General features: G+C 47.3%; 1 protein-coding gene and 2 long non-coding RNA genes across 6 annotated transcripts in view; 1 reads left to right on the top strand and 2 right to left on the bottom strand.

Moving 5' to 3' along the window:
* The first annotated feature begins 7,333 nt into the window (after window positions 1–7,333).
* Window positions 7,334–22,901, top strand: part of NRP2 (neuropilin 2) — a 120,096-nt gene continuing 104,528 nt past the window's right edge. For all 4 annotated transcript variants that reach the window (XM_086366554.1, XM_086366543.1, XM_086366576.1 and 1 more), the window contains exons 1-2: window positions 7,334–8,238; window positions 22,553–22,730. In XM_086366554.1, the coding sequence (XP_086222680.1) occupies window positions 8,166–8,238; window positions 22,553–22,730 (251 nt within the window). In that variant the 5' untranslated portion in view covers window positions 7,334–8,165. The remainder of the gene's footprint in view (window positions 8,239–22,552; window positions 22,731–22,901) is intronic.
* Window positions 8,550–10,856, bottom strand: LOC147377981 (uncharacterized). The gene is made up of 2 exons (XR_015151093.1): window positions 10,385–10,856; window positions 8,550–8,877 (listed from the first exon to the last, which is right to left on the bottom strand). It is a non-coding gene; the product is annotated as an uncharacterized LOC147377981 (long non-coding RNA).
* LOC147377980 (uncharacterized) lies at window positions 11,363–12,333 on the bottom strand. The gene is made up of 2 exons (XR_015151091.1): window positions 12,096–12,333; window positions 11,363–11,723 (listed from the first exon to the last, which is right to left on the bottom strand). It is a non-coding gene; the product is annotated as an uncharacterized LOC147377980 (long non-coding RNA).

Raw genomic sequence — 22,901 nt, 5'->3', positions numbered from 1 at the left:
TTAACCCACTCCGGAGTATCCTCAATAGCCAAAGGTCAGCTCCCTGACTCTTGCCTTTCCATCAGGGCTTTCACGGTCAAATTAGCAACTATTGCCATCATAATGTAGCGATCATTTGATAGTGTAGATGTCTAATTAAGGCACTGTAAGTCACAGGTTGGGCTTCCCCGGTGACTCAGCAATAAAGAATCCACCAAGCTTTGGGTTCCATCCCTGTGTCAGGAAGATCCGCAGGAGAAGGAAACGGCTACCCACTCCAGTATTCTTGCCCGGAAAATTCCATGGACAGAGGAGCCTGGCAGTCACTAAAAGAGCTGGACACAACTTAGCAAGTAAACAACAACAAAAAAGTTACAAGTTACAAATCTGAAAACAGCAATAAATAACAACAACAAAACCCCTTACAAATCAGTGGGGGTTTGAGAGGATATATACGCATGTGAAAGAAGGAAAAGGAATACATCTCATGGATGGAAGATACACATTTCCAAGAATTTTAGTCTATGAGTTTAGCAAGAGAATGGGAATCTTCAGCTTAAAATAAGATTTTCCTGAATGGTAGAAATTTCATATCATAATCCCCAAATTTCCCATCCCATCACCTATAAATGCCATGAAGTTACAAATAAGTTCTTGGCCTAATTGTCAAGTGGAATCTGTATATTTTTTTTAGGAACTAGGAAAGGTCTTTGTCCAAAAATCCAAAAATATATCTTCTGAAAGCCCTACCAAGATGCCTAACATACTTACTATTACTTACGCCTTGGGAAAAGGTACCAAATGAAATGGGCTTCCCAGGTGGCTTAGTGGGAAAGAACTCCCCGCCAGCACAGGAGACATAAGAGACAGCGGTTCAATTCCTGGGTCGGTCGGGAAGATCCCCTGGAGAAGGGCATGGCAACCCACTTCAGTATTCTGGCCTGGAGAATCCTGTGGACAGAGGAGCCTGGCGGGCTACGGTCCATAGAGTTGCAAAGAGTTGGACACAACCGAAGCAACTTAGCATGCACGAACCCAATGAAATGTTGGGTAAACATTTTATATAACATCTTGTAGGAAAACCCAAATGAACTTTTTGGCCCAACTCAATACTATGAAAATGGAATAACCAGTTAAGCCTCATCCATGCATTTATATTTTCTTGGGGTATAAAGGATTTTCAATTTTAATAACTGATCATGGCTATGAAATTAAGACTAAAACCAGCTTTAAATTCACAAATGTGGATGGAGTCCTGGAAGAACCCAAGCCAAATTAAAAAAACTGAAAAAGGGTGGATGTCATGGAAGAATATTGATTTGAATGACTTTTCCTCCTACATGTGAGGAAATTGGTTCCAAATTGGTTATCAGACTTTTCAAGGACACCAAAGGGCAGTGGAGAACTAAAGTCCATCTGCCCTAACCTCAGGTTTCTGCTGCCCTAACCTGCTTCTTTCCACTGAGGGCTTGAGTTGAGGCCAAGAGCCCAGAGCACTGGGAAAGGCCTGGTTCCTGGTCACTGCTCTGGAAAAACTGTCCAAGAGAGCAGAGAAGGGGCACAGGGTGATAGACAGTAATATAAGCCAGCCCTTTTCTTCCTCAACAGGTAGAAACCAAACATTTTCAAATGTTTCCTCTGCTGATACTGGGATTCCCTTTTGGATGAACAAGTCGAGAGAGCCTTGGAGACTAACAAGGGGGTGAATTTCGAGGGCTTCTGTGGGAAATGTTCAGCTCTGGTCTTTTGATTATCTAAACCTCAGTGGTTGCATTTGTTTAATAGCCTTAACATTATGCGGAATCTCTTTTTTTTTTTTTTCTTGAGGGAATAGGAAATTAGAATCTTTTAATAAAATTAAATACAACTTAAAATTCTATTATCAGTCACACTAGGAATATTTTAAATGCCTAATGTTGTTCAGTCATTCAGTCATGTCTGACTCTTTGTGACCCTGTGAACTGCAGCATGCCAGGCTTCCCTGTCCTTCACCATCTCATGTAGCTTGCTCAAACACATCTGTTGAGTAGGTGATGCCATCCAACCATTTCATCCTCTGTCATCCCCTTCTCCTCCTGCCTTCAAACTTTCCTAGTATCAGGGTCTTTTCCAATGAGTCAGTTTTTCACATCAGGTGGCCAAAGTATTGGAGCTTCAGCTTCAGCATCAGTCCTTCCAATGAATATTCAGGACTGATTTTCCTTAGGATTAACTGTTTTGATCTCCTTGCAGGCAAGGGACTCTCAAGAGTCTTCTCCAACACCACAGTTCAAAAGCATCAATTCTTGGTGCTCAGACTTCTTTATGGTCCAGCTCTCACATCCATACATGACTATGGAAAAAAACATAGCTTTGACTAGATGGACCTTTGTCGGCAATATCTCTGCATTTTAATAAGCTGTCTGGGTTGGTCATAGCTTTTCTTCCAAGGAGCAAGCGTCTTTTAATTTCAAGGGTGCAGTCACCATCTGCAGTGATTTTGGAGCCCAAGAAAATAAAGTCTGTCACTGTTTGTATTGTTTCCCCATCTATGCCATGAAGTGCCTAACAGCTACCTGTAAAACATTGTTACCTCTTTCATTGCAGAAGGTTGTATTGGAGAACACAGCTTTTATAAAAATATGTGGCTGTACCAGGTCTTAGTTGCAGCATGCTGCATCCTGGAACTTCACTGTTGAGGCAGGTGGGACCTTTAGTTGAGGCATGTGGAATCTAGTTCCCAGATGAGGGATTGAACCCATGCCCCCTGCACTGGGAGCACAGCGTCTTAGTCACTGGACTGCCAAGGAAGTGCCTGGAGAATGCTGCTTTAAAGTGAAGGATCGATGGAGTCCTTTTTGAGAGTGATGCCTCAAATGTATAAAAAGGAGTGTATCAGAGGGAGAGTAGACCCATGCTTAAACCACAAAGAGCAGCGAAAGCAATACGACTTCTTTAGTTTTCTTTGCCAAAGATTCTGGAGATGTTTGGATGAATTTTGCACATTTCACTTGATTTTTTTTTCTTCTTTTTTTCATTCGTAAGTCTCCCTTCTACCCGATCTAGTGTCTGCGTCTGAGAAAGAGATGAGAGACACATACAGTAAAGTAAAGGAGATCTCAATGCTTTATGGAAATCTGTGAGGATTCTGGAAACACACCAAAATAATATCAAATAGTAACTCCATGGTAGTGTTTAAATGTATTGAATAAAGAAGAATGTTGATTGCTTAAAGAGTGAATAGTAAAAAAAAAAAAAAAAAAAAAAACTTATTGACCAGAAACCCAGACTTCAGCTTCAAACAAAAGAGAGAATAAAAAATGAAGACCTATTACATTTTAACTGAAGCTTTGCCTCTGAGACAGATGCAGCTAAACATTAACCAGGGCAGTGTGGTGAATTACAGATTAAGACTCAATTATGTCTCCCATCTCCGCCTTCTGGGGTGAGAGCCTGTCGATGTCAGGGCTCAGATAAGGGGAAGCACCGTGTGACAGGTGGCATCTACTGTGGAAGCTTGAAACTTCTGGAACTCTTAGATCCTGTGTTCCCAGGAGACAGGACCCCAATGTCTTACTTGCTTGCACACCTCCTGCAGAGTCATGCTTCCACGAGCATTTAATAAGCACAATACAATGAACACAGATGGAAAACTACACCTGAAACAAACCTCTAGTGACAACCAATGGTTCAGTGGGTGGGTGGTGAAAGGGCTGGATCCAGCTCCATAAACCCCACCAGCTGGCACTTTAAACATGTTTTTGGAAATCCCTTGCACCCATGAGGTGAGGTTTGGTGTTTTCAAAAGGCTCTTTGCTACTGCTACTAAATAAATGTCATAAGGCAAAGCTGGAAATACCACCACTCTGGCATTTTTAAGGAATATGTTCTTGGGGACTTTCCCCAGAAACTTGAATCACCTGCTTCCTATCTGAAAACTGCCTGGAGAGGAAATGTGAAGAAATAAATACCTGCCCAGGTCCTTCGATGGAAGTGCATATAACTAAGATATGTGCAAACAGTGTCTCAGAATAGAGCTCCTCAATTCTGGTCTAATGAACATTTATGTAGAATCACCTAAAACGTGGGTTAAAAAAGCAGATTCCCAGATGCAAGAAATCTGATCTGCAGGAAGATGGTGCCCAGGGATCTGAATTTTTTAACACTCGCCCTAGGTGATTTGGATGTAACCTTGGGTTGGGACTATCGAACAGGAAACACCCATCTCTCCTTAGGGGTGTGGCTGCTACAGCTTTCTCTTCCAACCTTTTACAAACCTGTTTTTTGTTCCCCACATCCCTTCCTGTCAAAGGAATGGAATGTGGGATGGGATTATCTATTATTATTCCACAATTAAGGATAATGATGTAAAAGGTCCTAGGTGAGTCAGTCATTCTACCAAGAATCTCGACTTCACTAGTTAGCTGTTTTCTCATCAGTTTACTGTTTCTGTTAACTACTGCATTGTTTCTGTAAATGCCACTAGTCTTTAGTAAGCAAGTTTCTCTATGACAGGGGTCCCTAACCTCAGGGATCTAATGCCTGATGATCTGAGGTGGAGCTGATGTCATAATAATAGCAATAGTGTACAATAAAGGTAATGCACTTGAATCATCCTGGAACCAACCCCTCTCAGTCCATGGAAAAACTGTCTTCCATGAAACCAGTCCCTGGTGCCAAAAAAGTTGGAGACTGATGCTCTATGGGACTCAAAAGAGTTAAAGATGTGGACTCACAAAATAATGAAAAGTATGGTGGCTGGCTCACCCCTGCACTTCTGGTTGAAACCCAACCAATTGCAGCCAAACCCCTGAGATTCCAATCCAGACAAAAACTGGGGCTGGCAGGTCTGAGCCAGTCCTGGTCTGGAGAATTTCCCTAAAGATTGGATTTCAGAGGGCACTGGTAAGATTTGTTTTTTTGTTCCCAAGAGTCCTAGGAAGTCCTGAATCAAAGCAATTCTGAGTCCTCCCTGAGTCCATGGGCTCTTGTTCACAGTGGACTGGTGAGATCTGGTCTTATCCTGAATCTCCCGTGGTCTGATAAAGGGCTGTGGGCTCCTGGAAGTCTCATAAAAGCTCCACCAGAAGAGCTACTGCAGGTACTGTTACAATTATTTATTGAGTGCTGCCCCCTAGAGGATTAAAAATGGCCTGGCTGCGCTGGGAGTCCCCAGGGCTCTGAACCAAAGACTCACCCTCTACCCAGCTGAAGGAAGTCAAGACTGGACTCAAGTGGACTGATTAGAAGTCTTGGAACACTCTTTCTGAGGACTCCCAGAAAGTGAGTTAGCTCCTTCTTAATGATACCTCTGTAAAATTAAAATCCATGACTGGAAATCAAGTCCAGGAACAGAACACTGAAACTGACCCTTCTGCCTGCCATACCAGACCCTCAAAACAGCCTCATGGGGACCTTCAGCCCTGAGACTCTAAGAGCAGAAGTCCAGAATTTCATTCTTACAGTTTCCCAATGGGCTTCAGTGTACTTTTACTTTCTGTCTCCCCTTCACCTGAACTCTGGCTATAATGTTCTCAGAAACAGAATTCTTCCCTGTTGAGCACTTGCTAGGTTGGTTGGTAGGGGGACATGATTCTAAATGACTCTCTTTATTGGGCCTCTGTCACTGTAGATAATGTCCCTAAGTTAGTAACTTGGCAATGACAGAAACTGAGATCTCAAATTGAGGTTCAAACTCCAGACTGCCTCTTTACTCCATTAAACACTGGGGGAGCAGTGGTCTTTCTTTACAATTGACATTTAAACAGGAAAAAATAGTAAATTTGGAGTTTTCAATAATATGGATGTGCTCTCAAGGCCAGGAAGAAAGGAGGGAAAGAAGGAAGGGGAGAGAAAGAAAAAAAAAAATGAAAGGAATGAGAGGTAGTCTTTGGGCCAGTCTGGGGATATGCACTTTGGAAGAACTCACCAGGCCTTGGTTAAATGCCCTTTCAAGCCAGGCGTCTAAGATTAACAGTGTGATATGCAGCCTGTGGATTTACACAGCACGGTAAAGTCCTTGCACGGCTTGGCGCAACTATTTGCAAATGACTTCTGATTCAATTTTGTTTTGGTTATCTCAGTGTAAATAACAGTTAAGTGGGAGTTACAGATTTTTCAGACACTAAAAGTGATAAACAAAGCTAATGGCAAGTCCAGATAAGGAGGAAAACCACCCAGAAGAATCCACCAGCACAGGCAAAGAAATAAATGGAATAGTCAGATGTGTGTGTGTTTCTTGTCACCAAAACTTTATTTTTCTTAATCTGCAGAGTGGCAGAAAAGGTATACGCAGAGTGTTTAGACTGTTTCTGTTAGAGTCTTTATGATACTGTAGTAATAGGTGCCCAGTGAAGCAAGACAGTTTGGAACCCACAAAGACATCCTTCGAAACAAAAATACAAGTGTTTTCCCAACTGCTAGCTCGAGGCTCCCTCTAAACAGTTTTCACGCCTCCATTTAAAAAATAGTTGGCATAATGCTGTTTTCTTTCTCTCGGCGGTGTGACCACATTACCACGGGGAAATGTGAAGAGAAGGTTTCTGTAGTATTTTGAGAAGTCTTCCTACCTGGACATTTTTGGAGGGCTGGCGGAATCCAATTTAATTTTACTGAAAAATTGTTTTGAAGAACGTCTTTCCTCTTCTGATAGTTACAAGTTAGGGACGCAGGAAAAACTAAATCCTCACGCAGAGAGGAGAGGAGTATGTTTGGGACAAAACAAAGGATCTGAGTAGTAAACGCAAGGAGTGTTTGGGGTTTTATTCAGCCAGGGCTGAACGTGTGTGTCGCCGCCACGCACTGCTGCCGGTGCGAACGCATGGCTGAGCTGCTGCCGGGTTCCCTGCTCCAAACACCGAACGCCACCCAACTCCTCTTGTAACGCCATTGCGCGTGGCATTGTGCTGGGCTCTACGTGTGTGGCACCGGAGTCGGGGAATCGGGGGAGGGGGGACAAGAATTTCCTCCGTTTCCCGCGGAGTCTCCCTCGGACGGGGGCCAAGCGGCCAAGGGCAGCGCGCCCGGGAGGTGCCTGGGGGCGCTCCTTCTGCAGGGCATTACGCACGGGCGGCCTGGCGAAACCCTGCCCCGGAGGTGCCAGGGTGGGCGGGAGGTGCTGGGTGGGAGATGGGTGGCTTGAGGGGGGAGCTGCCTTAACTTTGATCCGGCCGCTGCCGGGGGAAAACCGCCGCCGCCCCTCCCAAGCTGGGTGCCGCGGCACTCGCCTCTGCGCCGCGCGTCTCCGCGGCTGCCTCTTTAATCAGGAACACAGAAGGGGCGGGCCCTGAGCCGGCGCGTAATCGGATAGCTCTGCCGCGGCTCTGACATCCACATGCTGCTCGGCCTGAAAAGGCAGCGGGGGGAGCCGGAGGGGAAGCAGAGAACGCGAGCTAGGCACCAGCCCGCAGCCCGCCCCCAGCACATCCTCAGACGCGCAGACACTCTGCCGGGCGCTGGGTGAGGTGGAGGTGAGGGCGGGCGCGGGCGAACTCGGAGAGGGGCTCGCTCACTCCCAAGCGATCCCAGCCGCCGCCGCCGCCGCACCACCAGCAGCCACAGCAGCCGCAGCCGCAGCAGCAGCAGCTTCCTTCCTCAGACTCCCCTCGCGAGGCTGGCCAAGCGGGTGTAGCCGTTAGGGGAGGCTCCCGCTAGGGGAACCCGGCGAGGGCAAGAGCTTGGGCGGCCGCCTTGCGCTCGGGCCGTCCGGCGGTCTGTGCCTCCGCCCGCGTGCGGGTCCCCAGTGCCGAGGGATGTATGTCAGTGTACGCCTCTGAGATCACACAGCTGCCTGGGGGCCGTGTGATGCCCAAGGCAAGTCTTGGCTTGTATTTTTATTCTTTTATTATTATTTTTTGTTTTTACGCTTGGCTAACGGGAAATACTCGGGATGTTGTAGGATAAAGGAAATGATACTTTGAGGAACTGGAAAGGACATAGATGCGTTTTGTTTTTAAGAGAGGAAATCCATCCTCTCTTCCCGGCTTGCTCCCTCTCTGCTGATTTCAAGAGCTACCCTCCTCCTGGTGAGGTGGGGACCCAGCAAGAAGAAAGGTGACGACAGGCCGCCAGGACTCAGAAGGGAAACACTGACCGGTAGGAACCTTTGCAGAGGACACTAAGGAAGAACACAAGGGAGCGAAAAACACAAAGACTTACCATTAAACAACAAATCTATAAAAACAGCTCTGGAGAAAACCTTCTCCAAAATGGATATGTTTCCTCTCACCTGGATTTTCCTAGCTCTCTACTTTTCAGGACATGAAGTGAGAGGCCAAGCAGGTAAGCCCCCCGAAAGTTTTTTTTTTTTTTTTTTTTATTCATTTCAGCATGCCTTTACCTTTAAAAACAACTGCTAACGCAGGGGGCCACACGCAATGGCAAGAGAAGGAGGATCGCTCAATACTGAATAATTTAGAGAGAGATCCCAGTCGGCCCTCCCTATACCACCACTGCTGCGAAAACCCAACTTTTCTTTCCTGCTAGGAGTATGTGACTGTGTGTGTGTTTTGAAACATAGACAGAATTTGGCGGTGTTCAGATGTCACATATGGACTGAATCAAAGGTTTAAAAATACTACAAAGCCTTTGCATTACAGTTTTGGGGAATTTTTTTTCCCCTGTCTTGAAGCAGAACACATCTCCCATGAGTTTCTTCAACCTAGCCAGCGAAATATAAATCATTTGCATTCCCTCCACTTAGCTACATTGAGCAATGTTAACTGAAGGGCTTGGGAAATACAAGAATCTAGTTTGGGTTTTCCAATGCTGTGGCTTCTTTGCAGAATGTGTGGATGAGCCTCCGAATCATTGGGCTCAGGCTGATGGAGCAAGTTGTCTTGTGGCTCGGTTCCGGGCTGGGCGCTGCTGCCAACGGAGGCGGTTGGTCATCCAGTTCTCTTTCCTGCCTCCGTATATTTTCTGGGGGAAGTAAATCGTATGTTCTTTTTAAAACTAGTATTAGATAGAACAAACTGCGTGGCCCTCAAAGGTCTCTCACTCTTGTGAAGTGGTTAGAAACTTTTGGGTAGAATTTGTTCTCAACCACTGCCAAAAAGGGTGTGTGGACAGACTGCAGAGATAAGCACTGCAAGGCCCAGAATGGTCTGGAGCAAGCATTTGGGGGGTGGGGGGAGTGGAGGCTGGCCAGGGGCACTGCTCTTTCTGAGAAGGGCTCTCTGGTTCCAGAAAATCTAGTGGGGCACGTTCTTGCTTCCCCACACCACTCTCTCAGGGCTGAGCCTCTCTCCCCTCTGACAAGAGTCTTTGGAATCTGACAAAACTCTTAAAAGCTGCTACAGGTGACTGAAAGTGGGGAAAGCATCCCTGGAGGAAATGGAGAAAAGAGAGAGGAGAAAAACGCTTCCTGGAGTGCCCTTACCCGGAGGCACGTCTAAGGCTGCCACCGCAGCGGTAGCATGAACCCCTGACAGCCTCCCGGGTCCTCCCCATGACAGCGGGTTAGCGGATCCTGCGGGAGCCGGGGACTCTGATTATCACTCCCCAACACAGGCACGCGCCCCACTTGAAGCTTGGGTGTTTATTTGAGGGAAAGAAAGATACGTGAACGCCCTTACTCTCCAGACACACACGTTTGCTGCTTTTTTCTCTGCCATAAATGGTCTTCAGAGCAGCTGCAAATCGTATCAAAGAGACGGGTGCAGGTCCCACTTGGGGAAATTTCCTGTGGCTTCCAGTTCCCTGTTCTCTTAATTCTAAGTTCCCAGCTTGAGGCGAAATTAAATTACCTCCCACAGACCTGAAAGCGGCATAAATTATGGATGTTTGTGTGATTCGCTGTGTGTGTGTGTCCGCGTGCGCGCGCGGCGAGGATGCCCACGGTACATTATGTATTCAGGCACGGACTCCGGTAGGCCCGGGTGCGCGAGTGCGCGCACACTGGCGTACACATCGGCACGCGCGCACACACGCACACACACACACACACACACACACACACAACTTCAGGTTCTGTGTGCTGTGCGGAGTGGGAGGGGTGGTAAAGACTCAGGGGCCATCTCGTACCCCAGATGTTCTCACATCTGTCCCCGAGCGCTGCGCGGAGTGTGTACGTGTATGCGCGACACCCGCTCAAACCCACTCAGGCTCTGCCACCTGCCTCCCGCGCTCTCCGCAGAGCCCCCTCCCACCCCAGCCCCGGGCCGCGCTGCGTCACTTCTAGAGAAGCCCAGAGGCGGGAGCGCGGGCCGGTCACCCTCTCTGAGGCCTCAGGCAGCCTCGGACCCAGGGTGGGACGTCCCTATGGGACGCGGAGCTGGGACCCGCCCGGGATGGATATTCTCCAGTCCCTAGAAAAGGCGATCGCGAACCGCGGGCTGCTAGGGCTTTTGGTCGGAATAACCGACTGGCACCGGGGGAGCTGGCAGCGAGTAGCAAAGGGCGAGGCCGAGCTAGACCTCTGACTCACCCGGTGCGCGCCGGCCGAGAGGGGGCCGGGCCCAGCCTGCAGCGACGGTTGAAACCCACTCCGACGAGTTGGGGTGGGGTTGGGGGGAGGGCGGAAGGAGCAAGCGAGGGAGCAATTGAGCAAATAACCTCGTGGCCACGGCGCGTGGCCTCTTGCAGTGGTTGGCGGCTGGGAGCTGAGTGGGCGTCGCACACTAGGCTGCCCCAGTACTTGCCTCGCCGGCCGCCTTGCCGGATCACAGCGCCGCCGCCCTCCTACCCACGCTCGGGGATTTGGGGGACGCTCCGAAGGCCCTGCGGGGAGCGCCCCCTCCTGCACTCCACTCTGCGCTGCAGTTCCCGCGCCGCCCCAAGAGAGCCGGCTCAGAGGGGTTGGGGGCCGGAGCGCTGGCCGAGCTGGTGGAGGAAAGCCGGGGTGGGATTCGGACCTGAGGTTGGAGGCAGAAGGGAGGCAGCTTGAGCCGCGGGAATGCGCGCAACTTCAGTAGCGCTGCGCGCCGGGCGCCCGCCAGTGCGCGCGAACAGGTGAAGAGCACGCGGCGTGTGGGCATTCCACGTGGTGGGGACGTGGTGGGGACGTGGTGGCCCCCCAGCCAGCCCTCCCCACCCCCACCCCGCGCTGTCTCTAACGCCGCATCGATTTGTTTGGGCTACGCAAGAGAAACAGAGCCGAGAGATCCATAAACATTCTATTAGGCAAAAATATTCCCAGAGAAAGCAAAACCGAAGCTCCAGCCCGGTTAAGTGGGCCGCCTCCAACTCCTCTAGCTTTGTCCCCTCCTCCTCCACACTAAGGACACCCCCAGGGAGAAGCCTGCGGCATTTCCTCAGCACTGCCCATTGCCAGAAAGTTAAGTCTCCGCTGCGGTCTTCGGCCTGGGAGAATCCTCTGCAGTCGCCGGCTAGTTCCGCCTCCCCTCCGCCGCCGCCTCGCTCTTTGCTTTTCCACTGGAGAAAAAGAAATAGTCACGGCCAAAGCTCCATTTTCACTGATTGATTTCTTTTTAATATCAACAGAAGTTAATGGAGGCGAGGCGAGCTGTGATTAACCGGCTGCCGCCGCCCTTCGCCTGGGGCTAGCGCACAGCCGTTTTCCCCACCAGGTCCCGCCCGGGCGCCCAGCGAGGGTGGGGGGCATCCACGGAGCTAAGGTCCCGGCGGCTTGGTGGGGGCCATCTGTCGAGCTGAGGTTCAGGGCTGCCGGGGTCGGGGCTGGTGGAAGGAACCGTGCGCCCCTCCGGGAACCATGGGGTTATGGGGATGGTGATCAGCTTTCCCAGCCAAGCTTAGGGGATCCAGCTCCACCTTGTCACCGCTTCTGCGGCTCCGGCTGAATTTCTCTGGAAAGGGAAGGAGATCGGCGCTCGGGTTGATTGGCCGGTGCTCACCGCTCGCCTCCCTCCCACCATCTCCCCTCCTTTCGGTTTCAGACAGCGAGGAGAGCCCCCTGGCGCTGACCATTCACGGTCAGCGCTTGGCCACGAAACTCCCCTTGGCTAGACTTAATCTCGTGGTCTGCGGGGAACTGGGTTTTGCTCAGGAAATCATCAGGCCCTGACAATGGGTTCCTTCAGATGATGGTAACTCCCAGCCCTGACGTTTCCCAGCCTTCGGGTCTCACCTCCTGGGGCCAAAAGAACCCGGACCCTGTAACCATCAACCCCGCCAAGCCCCACCCCCACCCCCGCCTCCTACCCCTACCAGCCCCTTGCCTGGAGAGCTTTGATCTGTGGTCTAGTTTTAACACCATTGCCGTGGTCCCTGGCAGAAGCGGTCAATTCAGTCTTCTGTCTGGACAGGATGATCAGATAAGAGGTGTAAATTGACTGTGGGAGACAGGTCTGGGTTCAGACAAATTCTGAAAGAGGCAACCACGCACGGTCTAGGCTCGGGAGGAGAGGAGTTTGAAGAGGGTTTTCGTTTTTGTTTTCTTCTGTCTCCCTACATTGCCCGATGGCTGCGGGTAGGCATAAACATTTGCAAGTAGAACTATAAACTCCTGGATTTGGCACAGACGGCCTGCTCTAGACTTTTAGGGACTGGTCTCTTGCTGGCTTTCAGTGAGTACCAAATCCACTTCACCCCATAAACAGCCACTGGAGGTAGTGAAGTTAGTGCTAGTTGCCAGCAGAGCACACAGTGCAAAACACTGGAAAGAAAACGCTCCCCACGAGGGTTCCAGGGCAAGCCCCTTCTTGTCCAGGTTGTGCCCAGTACAATTATTTGTGACTGCCCAGGCAGCCCCGCAGCTCTGGACTCTTATATCACGCTGAGGAGACCTCAGATTAAGCCACAGAGCACCCAGTTGGCAAAATGAAATGTTGGAAGGCTGCAGTGACTAGAACCCTGGGCTATCAAGGCAGGACTCCTGCTGTCTACCAAATGGCTTGCATCTCCTACTGGATAGATCATGTTCTGCACCTGAAAGGCCAGTTCCTGCCTTCACAGTGCAGAGGAGACTGAGGGTTCAAGTGCCAATTCATAAGCAATGAGGCATGAAAGCGAATAACAGCTGGGGAGAGGCCCGTGGGGGGTCAGTTGGGAGAGACACTAGGGGCTGCATGGTTCTGGGGATCCTGTGTGGTGGTTGTCTTTTCCCTCGATGCTTATTAAAGCAGTCAAGAGAATGAGCTGTCTTTGGGTAACCCAAGTGTTGAGACACTCTTCCGAGCTGACAGAAGTCAGAGGCAGGTTCACTGGTAAAGAGTTTTCAGAATATATTCCCCAAAAGTCCTGTTGGGAGAGACTTTAGGAAAGTAGAGACAAGACTTTCTTTTTGTCAAAAATGGAGCAGAAGTATAATACCTTTTTAATGTCTTGCACTGACGAGAAACGACTTGAAAAGTGATGTCTGGGCAGTGGTTTGTAGTATCATTAACATATTTGAGGTATTTTATCATCTGACCATCACTTGCCACTGGATAATCTTTGAGACACGCTCCTTGTGTGTCATACTTGTGTTTGATCCCTGAAAGTTTTTGTATGATTCCTTCCAAGTAAGGCATTAACTTTTTTTTTTTTTTTTAATTAACTCATTCCTGGAAGATATTGTGAACATTTGTCCTGGAGAACCTACAGCCTTTTCCAAAGCTTTAGCTGCCTCTATGAGAAATGGCTGAAGGGCTTAATGGGCTCATTACCTAATAGGAATCAGTAGAGTTGGATTCCAGGACACAGTGGCCTTGTAGTGTGGCTGGCCCTCCAGGAGAAAGCATCTTCTAAAGGTTTAGGAAGCTGTCAAGTTTAGATAAGGCTGAGCTCCGATCCTATGGGACCTTGGTTGTATTAATAAGGAGAAATTAATTTTTAACCACTGGGAACATTGCCAAATTATGTGACCTTTGGCAGACCAGCTGTGCTATAAAAATAAATCCCCCATCTCTGAAAATGCTGCTCCTCTCCAGTAGAACAATAACAACCGTGGCATTTAGGATGGAGAAGACTAGGGTTGAGGAGACAGGAGAGAAATGGAAACTGCTAGCAAAAAAAAAACCCTCTGATATTGTGACACATACTTTCAGACTTGAGTGATCTACTCACACCCCCGCCACACCCTCCCCCCAAACACACACCCTGGTTTCCAGGAAGCAGGAAAGAGGGCCAGGATGACAAGGAACAGAGTGCCTGTGTGTTGGGAGTGAAGAAGGTGTTAAGTGCCTCCAGCCCACTCACACCCCAGCCTCAAACACATCTCTCATTGTTCACACACAGATTTCTGGCACTGGGAGAGAAAAAGGAGTTTTCAAACAGGCAAAACATTTGTCTGTCTCTAAATGCTATTGAATAAGTTTGTCACTGAGAGGTTCAGGGAGACCTTCATTGGACTTCCTAGCTTCTGAAGCATTAGAGCCAGACCTCTTGTCAGTCACCTGATGGCTCAGTGATCCTGAATCCCTAATTTCTCTCTACCTCAGTGTCTCTATCTGTAAGTGTGTTTGATCCTAATAGCTGACTGATTTCTAGGATGTTGGGCTATTTCAGATTACATAGAGTACTGTTGAGTACATATTAAGCTGCCTGTTCGGAAGTCATTTACTCTTCAAAACAGCTTCAATGGGGTTAATAGCATCTAGTGACCATAGAAAGATAGAAAGCACACTAACACCCTTGAGGTAAGTTTATGTTACTTTTATGAGTTTGTCTTTTTTAAAAAAATCAGTAAATGATTACTCATTCCCAGCTCTTACCCCACTAGACCTTTGTCTGGTTTTATAAGCATCAAATTAATCTCTCGGCACCCTGTTCTTCAGAGGTGCATGTTCTCTGCTGGATTCTCATCTTAGATTTACATCAGTTCTTTACACTTTTTTTTTCGCCTTGGTTTTCCACTTTCAGAGTTCTCGCCTCTACTGATTTTTCACATCTCTCTCCTTTCCTTTCCTCCTCTTCCATCCTTCATCCCTGAAAGTGTGCTCAGCAGGAACCGCCGCATGGAAGGGGCTCCCCAAATGTGTAATAACTTCTACTCTGGCAGTAAGGCCCCTCAGCAGCTGAACTCAAAAAAAGTCATCGTAAAGACAAAATAGCTTTTACCCAGCAAGACTCTTAATAATCCCATTTCCCTCTGGGTCTTCATAAAAGAGTCATGATCTAATCCAGGAAAAAAAAAGGGGGGGGGGAGGGCTGGGAATAACAAAAGGAAAGCATGCCTTGGATGGGGCTGCTGGCCAGTCTAATGCACGCAGCCAGTGAAACCCTGTTCACTGCCTCTCAAGATCCTGTGATAGCCAGGGATCTGGGTTCTGGCCAGTCTTTCAGTGAAGAAGATAAAGGGAATTGCAAATGACTGGACCAAGCAGCAAAAATAATTTATTTTGATAAAGGGGAAAAATAAAACAGATGTGCCTAAAAGGCATATTGGGGGCCAGGGGAAGAGAGCTGATGGGGGAGGATGGGTAGAAAGGAGTGAACTGAAACCCAGCAAGAGTTTAGGGATAAAGTAGGACTTTGAAGCTTCTTGGTGCTACTGAAAATAAATATCTAGAACTTGCCCTTGGGAGGATGGGGGGATGGAATGAGGGGGTAAGAAAGCCCTCACATAAAATTAATTTTACCATTATTAGATTTAAAGTGAAATGTCCTTTGAAGTTCGTCATCATTATCTGAGGTTACTGTGTCCTATGAGTTCACACTAGCTCTACCTTGATCTATGACTAGGTATTATTATGACAAGTCCTCTAAACTCCTGGTTCACCAATAAAAAATATTTGCATTTAATAGCAGCTCTGAGTTGGGAAGGAAGGGTGGAGGCTGGACACGCAGAATACTTTGTGATAAGGCTTTCTTAGAATTTGTGATACCTACTGATACTTTGGGTATTACCCTGCTGAGTCAGTGTGCATGGGTGCTCAGTTGTGTCTGACTCTCTACGACCCCATGGACTGTAGCCAGCCAGACTCCTCTGTCCATGGGATTTTCTAGGCAGGAATGCTGGATTGAGTTTCCTCCTCCAAGGAATCTTCCTGACCCAGGGACTGAACCCACATCTCCTGCATTGGCAAGTGGATTCTTTACCACTGAACCACCTGATGTTACCTAGTCAATTATTAACTCATTAATTCATCAAGCCTCATTGAGTGTGATCTTTGGCAAAGACCCTGGGTTTGATGCCGTAAGGTTTGCCAAAGATGAGCAGGTGGTCCGGCAGCATGGATAAGGTTCTTTCACACTTTAGAAGATGCTAAAGAGCTTCAGCCTCAGAAGTTGGAAGAGGTTACTCCTGGGAGATCAGGGAGGGTGGAGGTGGCGTGTGAGCCTGTATTAATAGTTTAGATGGGTTTACAGCTGGGAAAGGCATAGCAGGGGAAGGGCAAAAGGGAGCAGAGAAGAAACACTGGGAAACACTGAGTGTTTGGGGAACACTCAGAAATGGCCATTTAGACAATGTGGAAGCAAATAGTTGCAAATAAGTTTGGAAATAATAGCTTGGGCCAAATACAAGGTCCAAATTGCTAGGCCAAGGGGTTTGGATTTCATTTACTAACCAATGGGGAGCCATGAATGTTTCAACAGAAGCCTTCTGTTAATCAAAATAAATGAAAACAATTATATTACCTTTTGGAGAGACCCTAAAATTATTCTTCTTCTATTTCCTTCCCCAAATGTCTGTTGAAATGGTCAGGAATTGTAATCCCAGATCTCTCATCAATGGCATCAAAATTGCATTTGCAATGAGGGCTGGGAAAGAGTGGACATAAATATCAACTAATGATATTATATTGGCTGCCCTATTGGAATTGCATTTGTTTATGATATAAGATGACAAATAACAAGGTTACCACAGGTGGCATGATTCGAGGTCAGGGGAGGTAATCGCATCAAACTTACATTTTAACGATTAAATGAAGGTTCATTTTTAGCATCCAGATTGAGGAGAGACGTTCCAAAGGCCCTGTTTCCAGACCAATTTCCAGTTCTGTCCTTGGTGAATTCATCAGAGGTGTTTTAGAAGAGGAAGTTTGCCTCATTCCTCACTCCTTTTTCCATGCTCAAGTGCTGCCTTCCTTTCCCTCTCTCCCATTCCCTCCTTCCTGCCCTCCCAGACAGTTCTTTTATTCAGATTTTGAACTTTCTCATTGCAAAAGTTCACAGGAATTTTCATTTGCTGTGCCTTCAGGAGTGGATCACTCACTGCCACCCAGCCCCATAAATTGAATAGATTGCATCCCTTCCCAGTTGCCTTAGGAAGTGGTCAAACAGCCACATTCCTGGGCTGATGGATTGGCTCATTTCTTCCCAGCTTAAGCCAAGATACAGATTTTTATGAGACTGTCTTGTGACAGGCTGAAGTCGCTTTGAATAAAACAAAATCCAGGCTCAGCCCACAGAGATCACTTTAAAAGAAGCTTATTCAAGGTTAGTGAGCAAAATGTGGTTCAAACCCTGAGCACAGGACTTAGAAGATCTGTGTGAGAGATTGGAAAAAACTCCTCCTCTGTTTTCTTTTCATGCATCTTTGTTGAGAAGCTCACACACAGAACTGTGTATGCCTTATATTTATAAATATACAGCCACAGACTCAGTTAAGAAAAGAAGCTCACGTCAGTAGAGCTAATGTGATTGAAAGAGACATTTAAACTCTCCATAATGCAAGACAGATGCATTCACTGAAGAATCCTAGAGTTTTGTTTCAGGCTTACCAAGCAGATGAAATAAAATCAACACCTTGCAGAAATACCTAGTTGTCTAGGAGGGTAGAGAATCTTTTTAATTAGAGGTTCATCTGCGGGTTATAGGATTTTCCCCTTCCATAGTTTTACAGGCTATGAAATTTAGAACTGGAACTGACCTGTAGCACCACTCCCCTCATTATAGATGGGAAAATAAAGGCTCAGAGTGGTTTACTAACTACCCAAGATCACACAGCTTTCCAGTGGCGAGATCACTCTTGCATACAAGGCTCCTGACTAGTTAACAAAGTGACGGCCTTCTCTCTTTTGAAGTCATAGAAATGGCTTCTTCTTTTCTTTCCTACTAATAAATAAAAACAATGCTATGGTCATAGGATGAGACTGTGCTATGAATGTATTATTTGGGGATGAAATGAGACTGTTTTCCTCCATCAAGTGCCCTCAGGTATATATGTAGTGTCTTCTAATCCTTGTACTTGTTCTCTTTTCTGTGGCATTTGAAAGTAACAAGGGAACTGAGATCTAATGGGTTTCAAACCCAGTTCCAGGAAGCCCCGAAGTCCTTATAGAGAAGCTCCATCAGAAAGGCAGGGAGGGGCTTCAAGGCAGCGTAACGCACTGATTCTGTTACCCTCTGTGCCCACACCCACGAAGAGCTTCACTTTTAGTGGCTTTGCACTTTGGAGTTCTGGGTCCAGTTTTGATCAAGGGAAAAACAAACACTTCCAAAAAGAACTTTGAAAACGACACACTTAATTCCGGCCACTTGCAGAATTACAGTTTAGGAAACTGATTCACAGGAAGGTTACCGGGAGTTAAGAATCCAGGCGCTTGCATCCCCTCTTTGGCTAACATCAGCCCCGCCCCCTCCTGGTAGGCTGGTCCCCTTACCCCAGGCCCACCTTTGACAACAACCTGATGCTCCAGTCCCATATCCAGCCAGCCTAAGTTCCCCATTTTTGATAAGGACTTTTACCTTCAGTTCAGTTACACTGAGTGATCTGATTGTGCAGAACAGCCCGAGGTTTGTAGCTGCTATCACCTGGCCATTGTGAAGTAAACCACCATAATCCGATTATTTTCAAGTTCTGGCCATACAGTGTTCCTTTAAAAACAACTCCAGCTGAATTTCCTTAGGAGGCAGACCAGATTTTTTTAAAAGATCTGCTCCTCCTTTTTAATAAATACTTCCTAAAAATTGTATTACCAAGGAACCAGTGCTTTGTCTTAAATTGGGTCCTATAGGAGGGTGAGTTCCTTCTGAAACTGCCAGAGCGCCTTAGAATTGTAAGTGGACGGGTCCAGAGTCCCTTTACCTGATCCAGGAACAGGTACCCCTAGGCAGCATCAGATGGTACTTAGCTCACCAGCAAACAAGTCTCTTCAGTCATGTCTGACTCTTTGCAATCCTGTGGACTGGAGGATCCTGCCAGGAGCCTCTGTCCATGGAATTCTCCAGATAAGAATACTGGAGTGGGTTGCCATGCTCTCCTCCAGGGAATCTTCCCAACCCAGGGATCGAACCCCTCATCTCTTATGTCTCCTGCATTGACAGGTGGGTTTTTTACCACTAGTGCCACCTGGCAAGCCTCAAACAAAAGCACATGCGAAAAACCAACAAAAGAAGAAACAGAAAGATACGAAGGTCAGAAATAATCTGACCTTTTATATGTCAAATTAAAACACCTAAGTATTCGTTATGGGAGTAAATCAGACCTTTGTGACTTTAGACCTTAGCAGTCCCTTGATTTTAATCATGTCTAGAGGTGTCACTTGAATCCTTTCATCCATGGTCCAAAGACCTCTGAGGTCTTTATCTGACCTGACCTCGCCCATCCCTTAGACTTCCCTCTCAGATGTAGGAGAAAACCTGCTCTGAACTGTCCAGGCTTGGGTTCGCCTGCTTCTCTTTGGGCATGAATTTGCCCCAGGTGTAAGGTATTCACCAAATACAGAAAGAAGTCACTTGTCAACTTGCCAGACAGGCTCAGTAGCTAAAATTCAATGGGGTCAACCTCAGCCTCTATATGTGGAGATTGGCCTAAAGGCATTTGCCCTTGAGTTCAACTCCCTCTTGGCTGGGCTGGACTCCTCTGAAACACATAGAGAACATTTATGCTGTTCCTTTTGGCACGTGACACAGACCTCCTGAGCCCTGGGTGGTGCAGCTCTTCAGAAGAAAGTACATGCTCTTTCTCTTGGAGGCATGTTTGTATTTCAGACAGACCCTTCTGAAATACAGAAGGGTATTTCAGTATTTCAGAAGGGTCCCCAAACCTGGAAATGAAAGATCAGTTATCAAGAGGAGGTGGAGAAGGATTAAGTGTGTTTTCTTTACAGTTTTTACTGATGATAGATTTCAAGAATTCAGATCTCTCCAAGAAAAATAGAGATGGAGATTCTAGTATTTATCTTGGTGGATATATGGCTGTGCAAATGATGTGTGATATTTTATGAGAGGGTGTGAATGTGTGTATAGGACTGAAGTGTGAATTTCTAATAATTATGTGTCCCGGATGTGTGTTCAATATCTGTGTGTGTGTGTGTGTGTTTCTGAGTGTGCGTGCCATCCAAACAAGATTGTGAGTTTATAAATGTTTGGATATTGAAAAGGTTAACTCCATGCAAGCAAAGCAGATGTTTTAATGAGTTCTTAAATATTTTAATAAGTGCCTTGGTTTTTCTTCAGATAAAGAAAGAACAGGAGAAAAGAAATGAGTTACTCCTATTTCCTCAGGTTAAGTGAGTTTTAACAGCAGAAAATGTAGACTGTCCTCTATGAGATATATATAGCTTAATTTTTTTTTTTTTAAGTGGGAAATGATTACTCCTGATGTGGGTGAGAAACAAAACCTTCTTATGAAGAAGTTTCCTGTCTTTATTGCTGGTTATGTGTGCCTGTCTTAGTACTAAAAGCTTAAACTTGGGAGGCAGGGAGTTGAGGAAGAAAAATTCCTCTTTCAGGAGTAATGGGAGGGGAACAGGGAAGGGATCCTGAAAGGAGGGAGGGAGTTTGGATGACCAAACAGGAGCTCAGCTCAGATGCCCTGTGATGAGTTTTGCGTTAAAAGGTGTGGTTTGGCCAGGAGCAGGGCTGTAGTTTCAGCACAACAGCTGGCAGGGGAGCTGCACCCAGTAGAAAATTTCCTCTCCTGCCAGTTTAGTCCAGGCAGCTGGTGATCTAAATCCGGACAGCTCCATTTCCTCAGAGGGCCACTCTCAGCCCTATTTCCCACAAGTGAGCAAAGCCCAATGGGCCACAGTTTGACCTTGTTGGAAGACGCTGGGTGCCCAGCATGGCTGAGTGGTGTAGACCCCTGGAAAGCCTGCAGGATTGCTGCAGGGGGGACGAGTGGCACCCAGCTCCGCCACTGGCCTCGTCTCCATCTGGGTGGGAAGGCTGGGCCCATTGTCCTCCTGGCCTGGGGAGGGCGAGGGGTCATTATTTAGAGGATGATGTGGTCTCTGCTAACCAGAGGAAATGGCCTGCTTTTGTTTTCCACCCAGTAGGAAATGGAACCTGAATCCATTAGATTCTGGGCAGCTCGACTGCGGCACAGTTTGAGCTTGAGGTGCGATGCCTAAAAGGCTACTTGCGTGGATTTGTGTGTCCCAACCACCATTGTGCAGCATGCCCATCTTTTATGCATTTAAAGCCTGTCAGGCTGGTAATCTAAAGCAGAGGTCTGGAAGACAGTAATACCAACCGACACGGGGAAGAGGAGAGTGCACCTGTAGAGTTAAAAAATGCATGACCCTTTCCTCAAAGAGGGAACACAGGAGAAAGCCCCCATCCTGTCGGGTAGCTGCTGAGCCGGAATGCATAATTGACGGACGCGTGCTGCTCCATGCAGATGGCGATATTAAATCGTGATTGATGCTAAGAGAGGCACACATCTTAGGAAGGTCTCCGAGAGGCTTCTGAATATTTCTAGGTCTCTTGTGCCTTCCAGTCTTCTGTTCTACTGTGGGATTAAGCATCCCCCTTTCTCATTTCCCAAGAACCCCTCCTGGGGATGACAGAACTTCACTCCCAAATATAAGATGCATCAAATGTCACCACCCACCTTTCCTGCCTTTGAAGATTGCCTGCTTCCCTCCTGGCCCCCACAAAGCTGTTTACCTCCAGCCGGGCATGCTGGCAGGTGGGGGTTGGCAGTTACTCCCCTGCAGCTGCCTCTCCAATGGCTGGTCACCCCTGGACAAAGCAGCAGCACACTCTGCTGGTGGTGACCAGGCAGGAAGGACAGTGGATAGAAAGCTCAGAGAAAACACAGGCGTCCACTCAGCACAAAGCACCTTTGTCAAAACTCTGAGATCAGAGCCAGTGGATTCCCTAATGCAGATTTTTCCACTCAGTGTGTAATGAAATAATAAATCAAATTTGTGGTGCATGTGGAATTAAGTGTTCGGGGGTTTTGCTTTTTCTTTCTTAAAAAAAAAAAAAATGCTGAAATCACCCTCCAGGGCCTATTCTGGCCCAAAACTGAATATGCTTCCTCCGTATCACAAGTAATTGTTAACAGGCTCACTTGTGGGTCGGCACCACAAAACCACTATTGTCGGTTCCGGAGTCTTTACTTCTGGCTGCTGGGCTGGGCTGGGCTGGGCTGGGCTAGGAGACACCATCAAATAACATAAAGGATTTATGAGATAAAGATGGAGATGCAAGGTTTGAAGGAGAAGAAAATGAGCCAAGCAGGAGAGACAGGAACAGGAAGGGAATCATGTTAAGTTTACAGTTTTTGTTTTTGTTTTTTTTTTAATATCAGCCCATGTAATTGGAAATATTTATGACTTCTGGAATATTTTCATTTTGGAGACAGTGTGTGTGTTGTATGTGTGTGTGGCTGGGTGAGTTGGGGGGAGAATGAGCTGAAATAATCTCTTCCACTGAATGAGTAAGTAGGTTAGTCTTTTGGACTGCCATAAAAGGTCTGTAAAACAGTGTTAATCAGCCACTGGTAGAGAAGAGAAACAAGGAGAGGAAAAAAACAGACTGTAACGTATTTGAAGTTCTTGTCTGCCTTCTCTTCCAGACCAACCCTGTGGAGGTCGTTTGAATTCCAAAGATGCTGGCTACATCACCTCCCCAGGTTACCCCCAGGATTATCCATCCCACCAGAACTGCGAGTGGATTGTTTACGCCCCCGAACCCAACCAGAAGATTGTCCTCAACTTCAACCCTCACTTCGAAATCGAGAAACACGACTGCAAGTAAGCGCCGCCCTGTGCCCTGTACATCGATGAGACACACCCTCCCATCCCCCTCCCCAGGTTCCTGCCATACCCGCCACCTCATGGCAGCACCCCCTGGCCCCAGGACCTGCAGAACAGTGGTATATCCTGGCCCCAGAGAGGAACCTCAAGAGGTTTATTTCTTTCAGG

The sequence above is a fragment of the Bos grunniens genome, chromosome 2 (genome assembly GCF_055505025.1).
Source record: "Bos grunniens cultivar Pamir isolate PY7600 chromosome 2, Bosgru_T2T1.0, whole genome shotgun sequence".
Classification (NCBI taxonomy): domain Eukaryota; kingdom Metazoa; phylum Chordata; class Mammalia; order Artiodactyla; family Bovidae; genus Bos; species Bos grunniens.
This window is presented reverse-complemented; position numbering and strand designations above follow the sequence as displayed.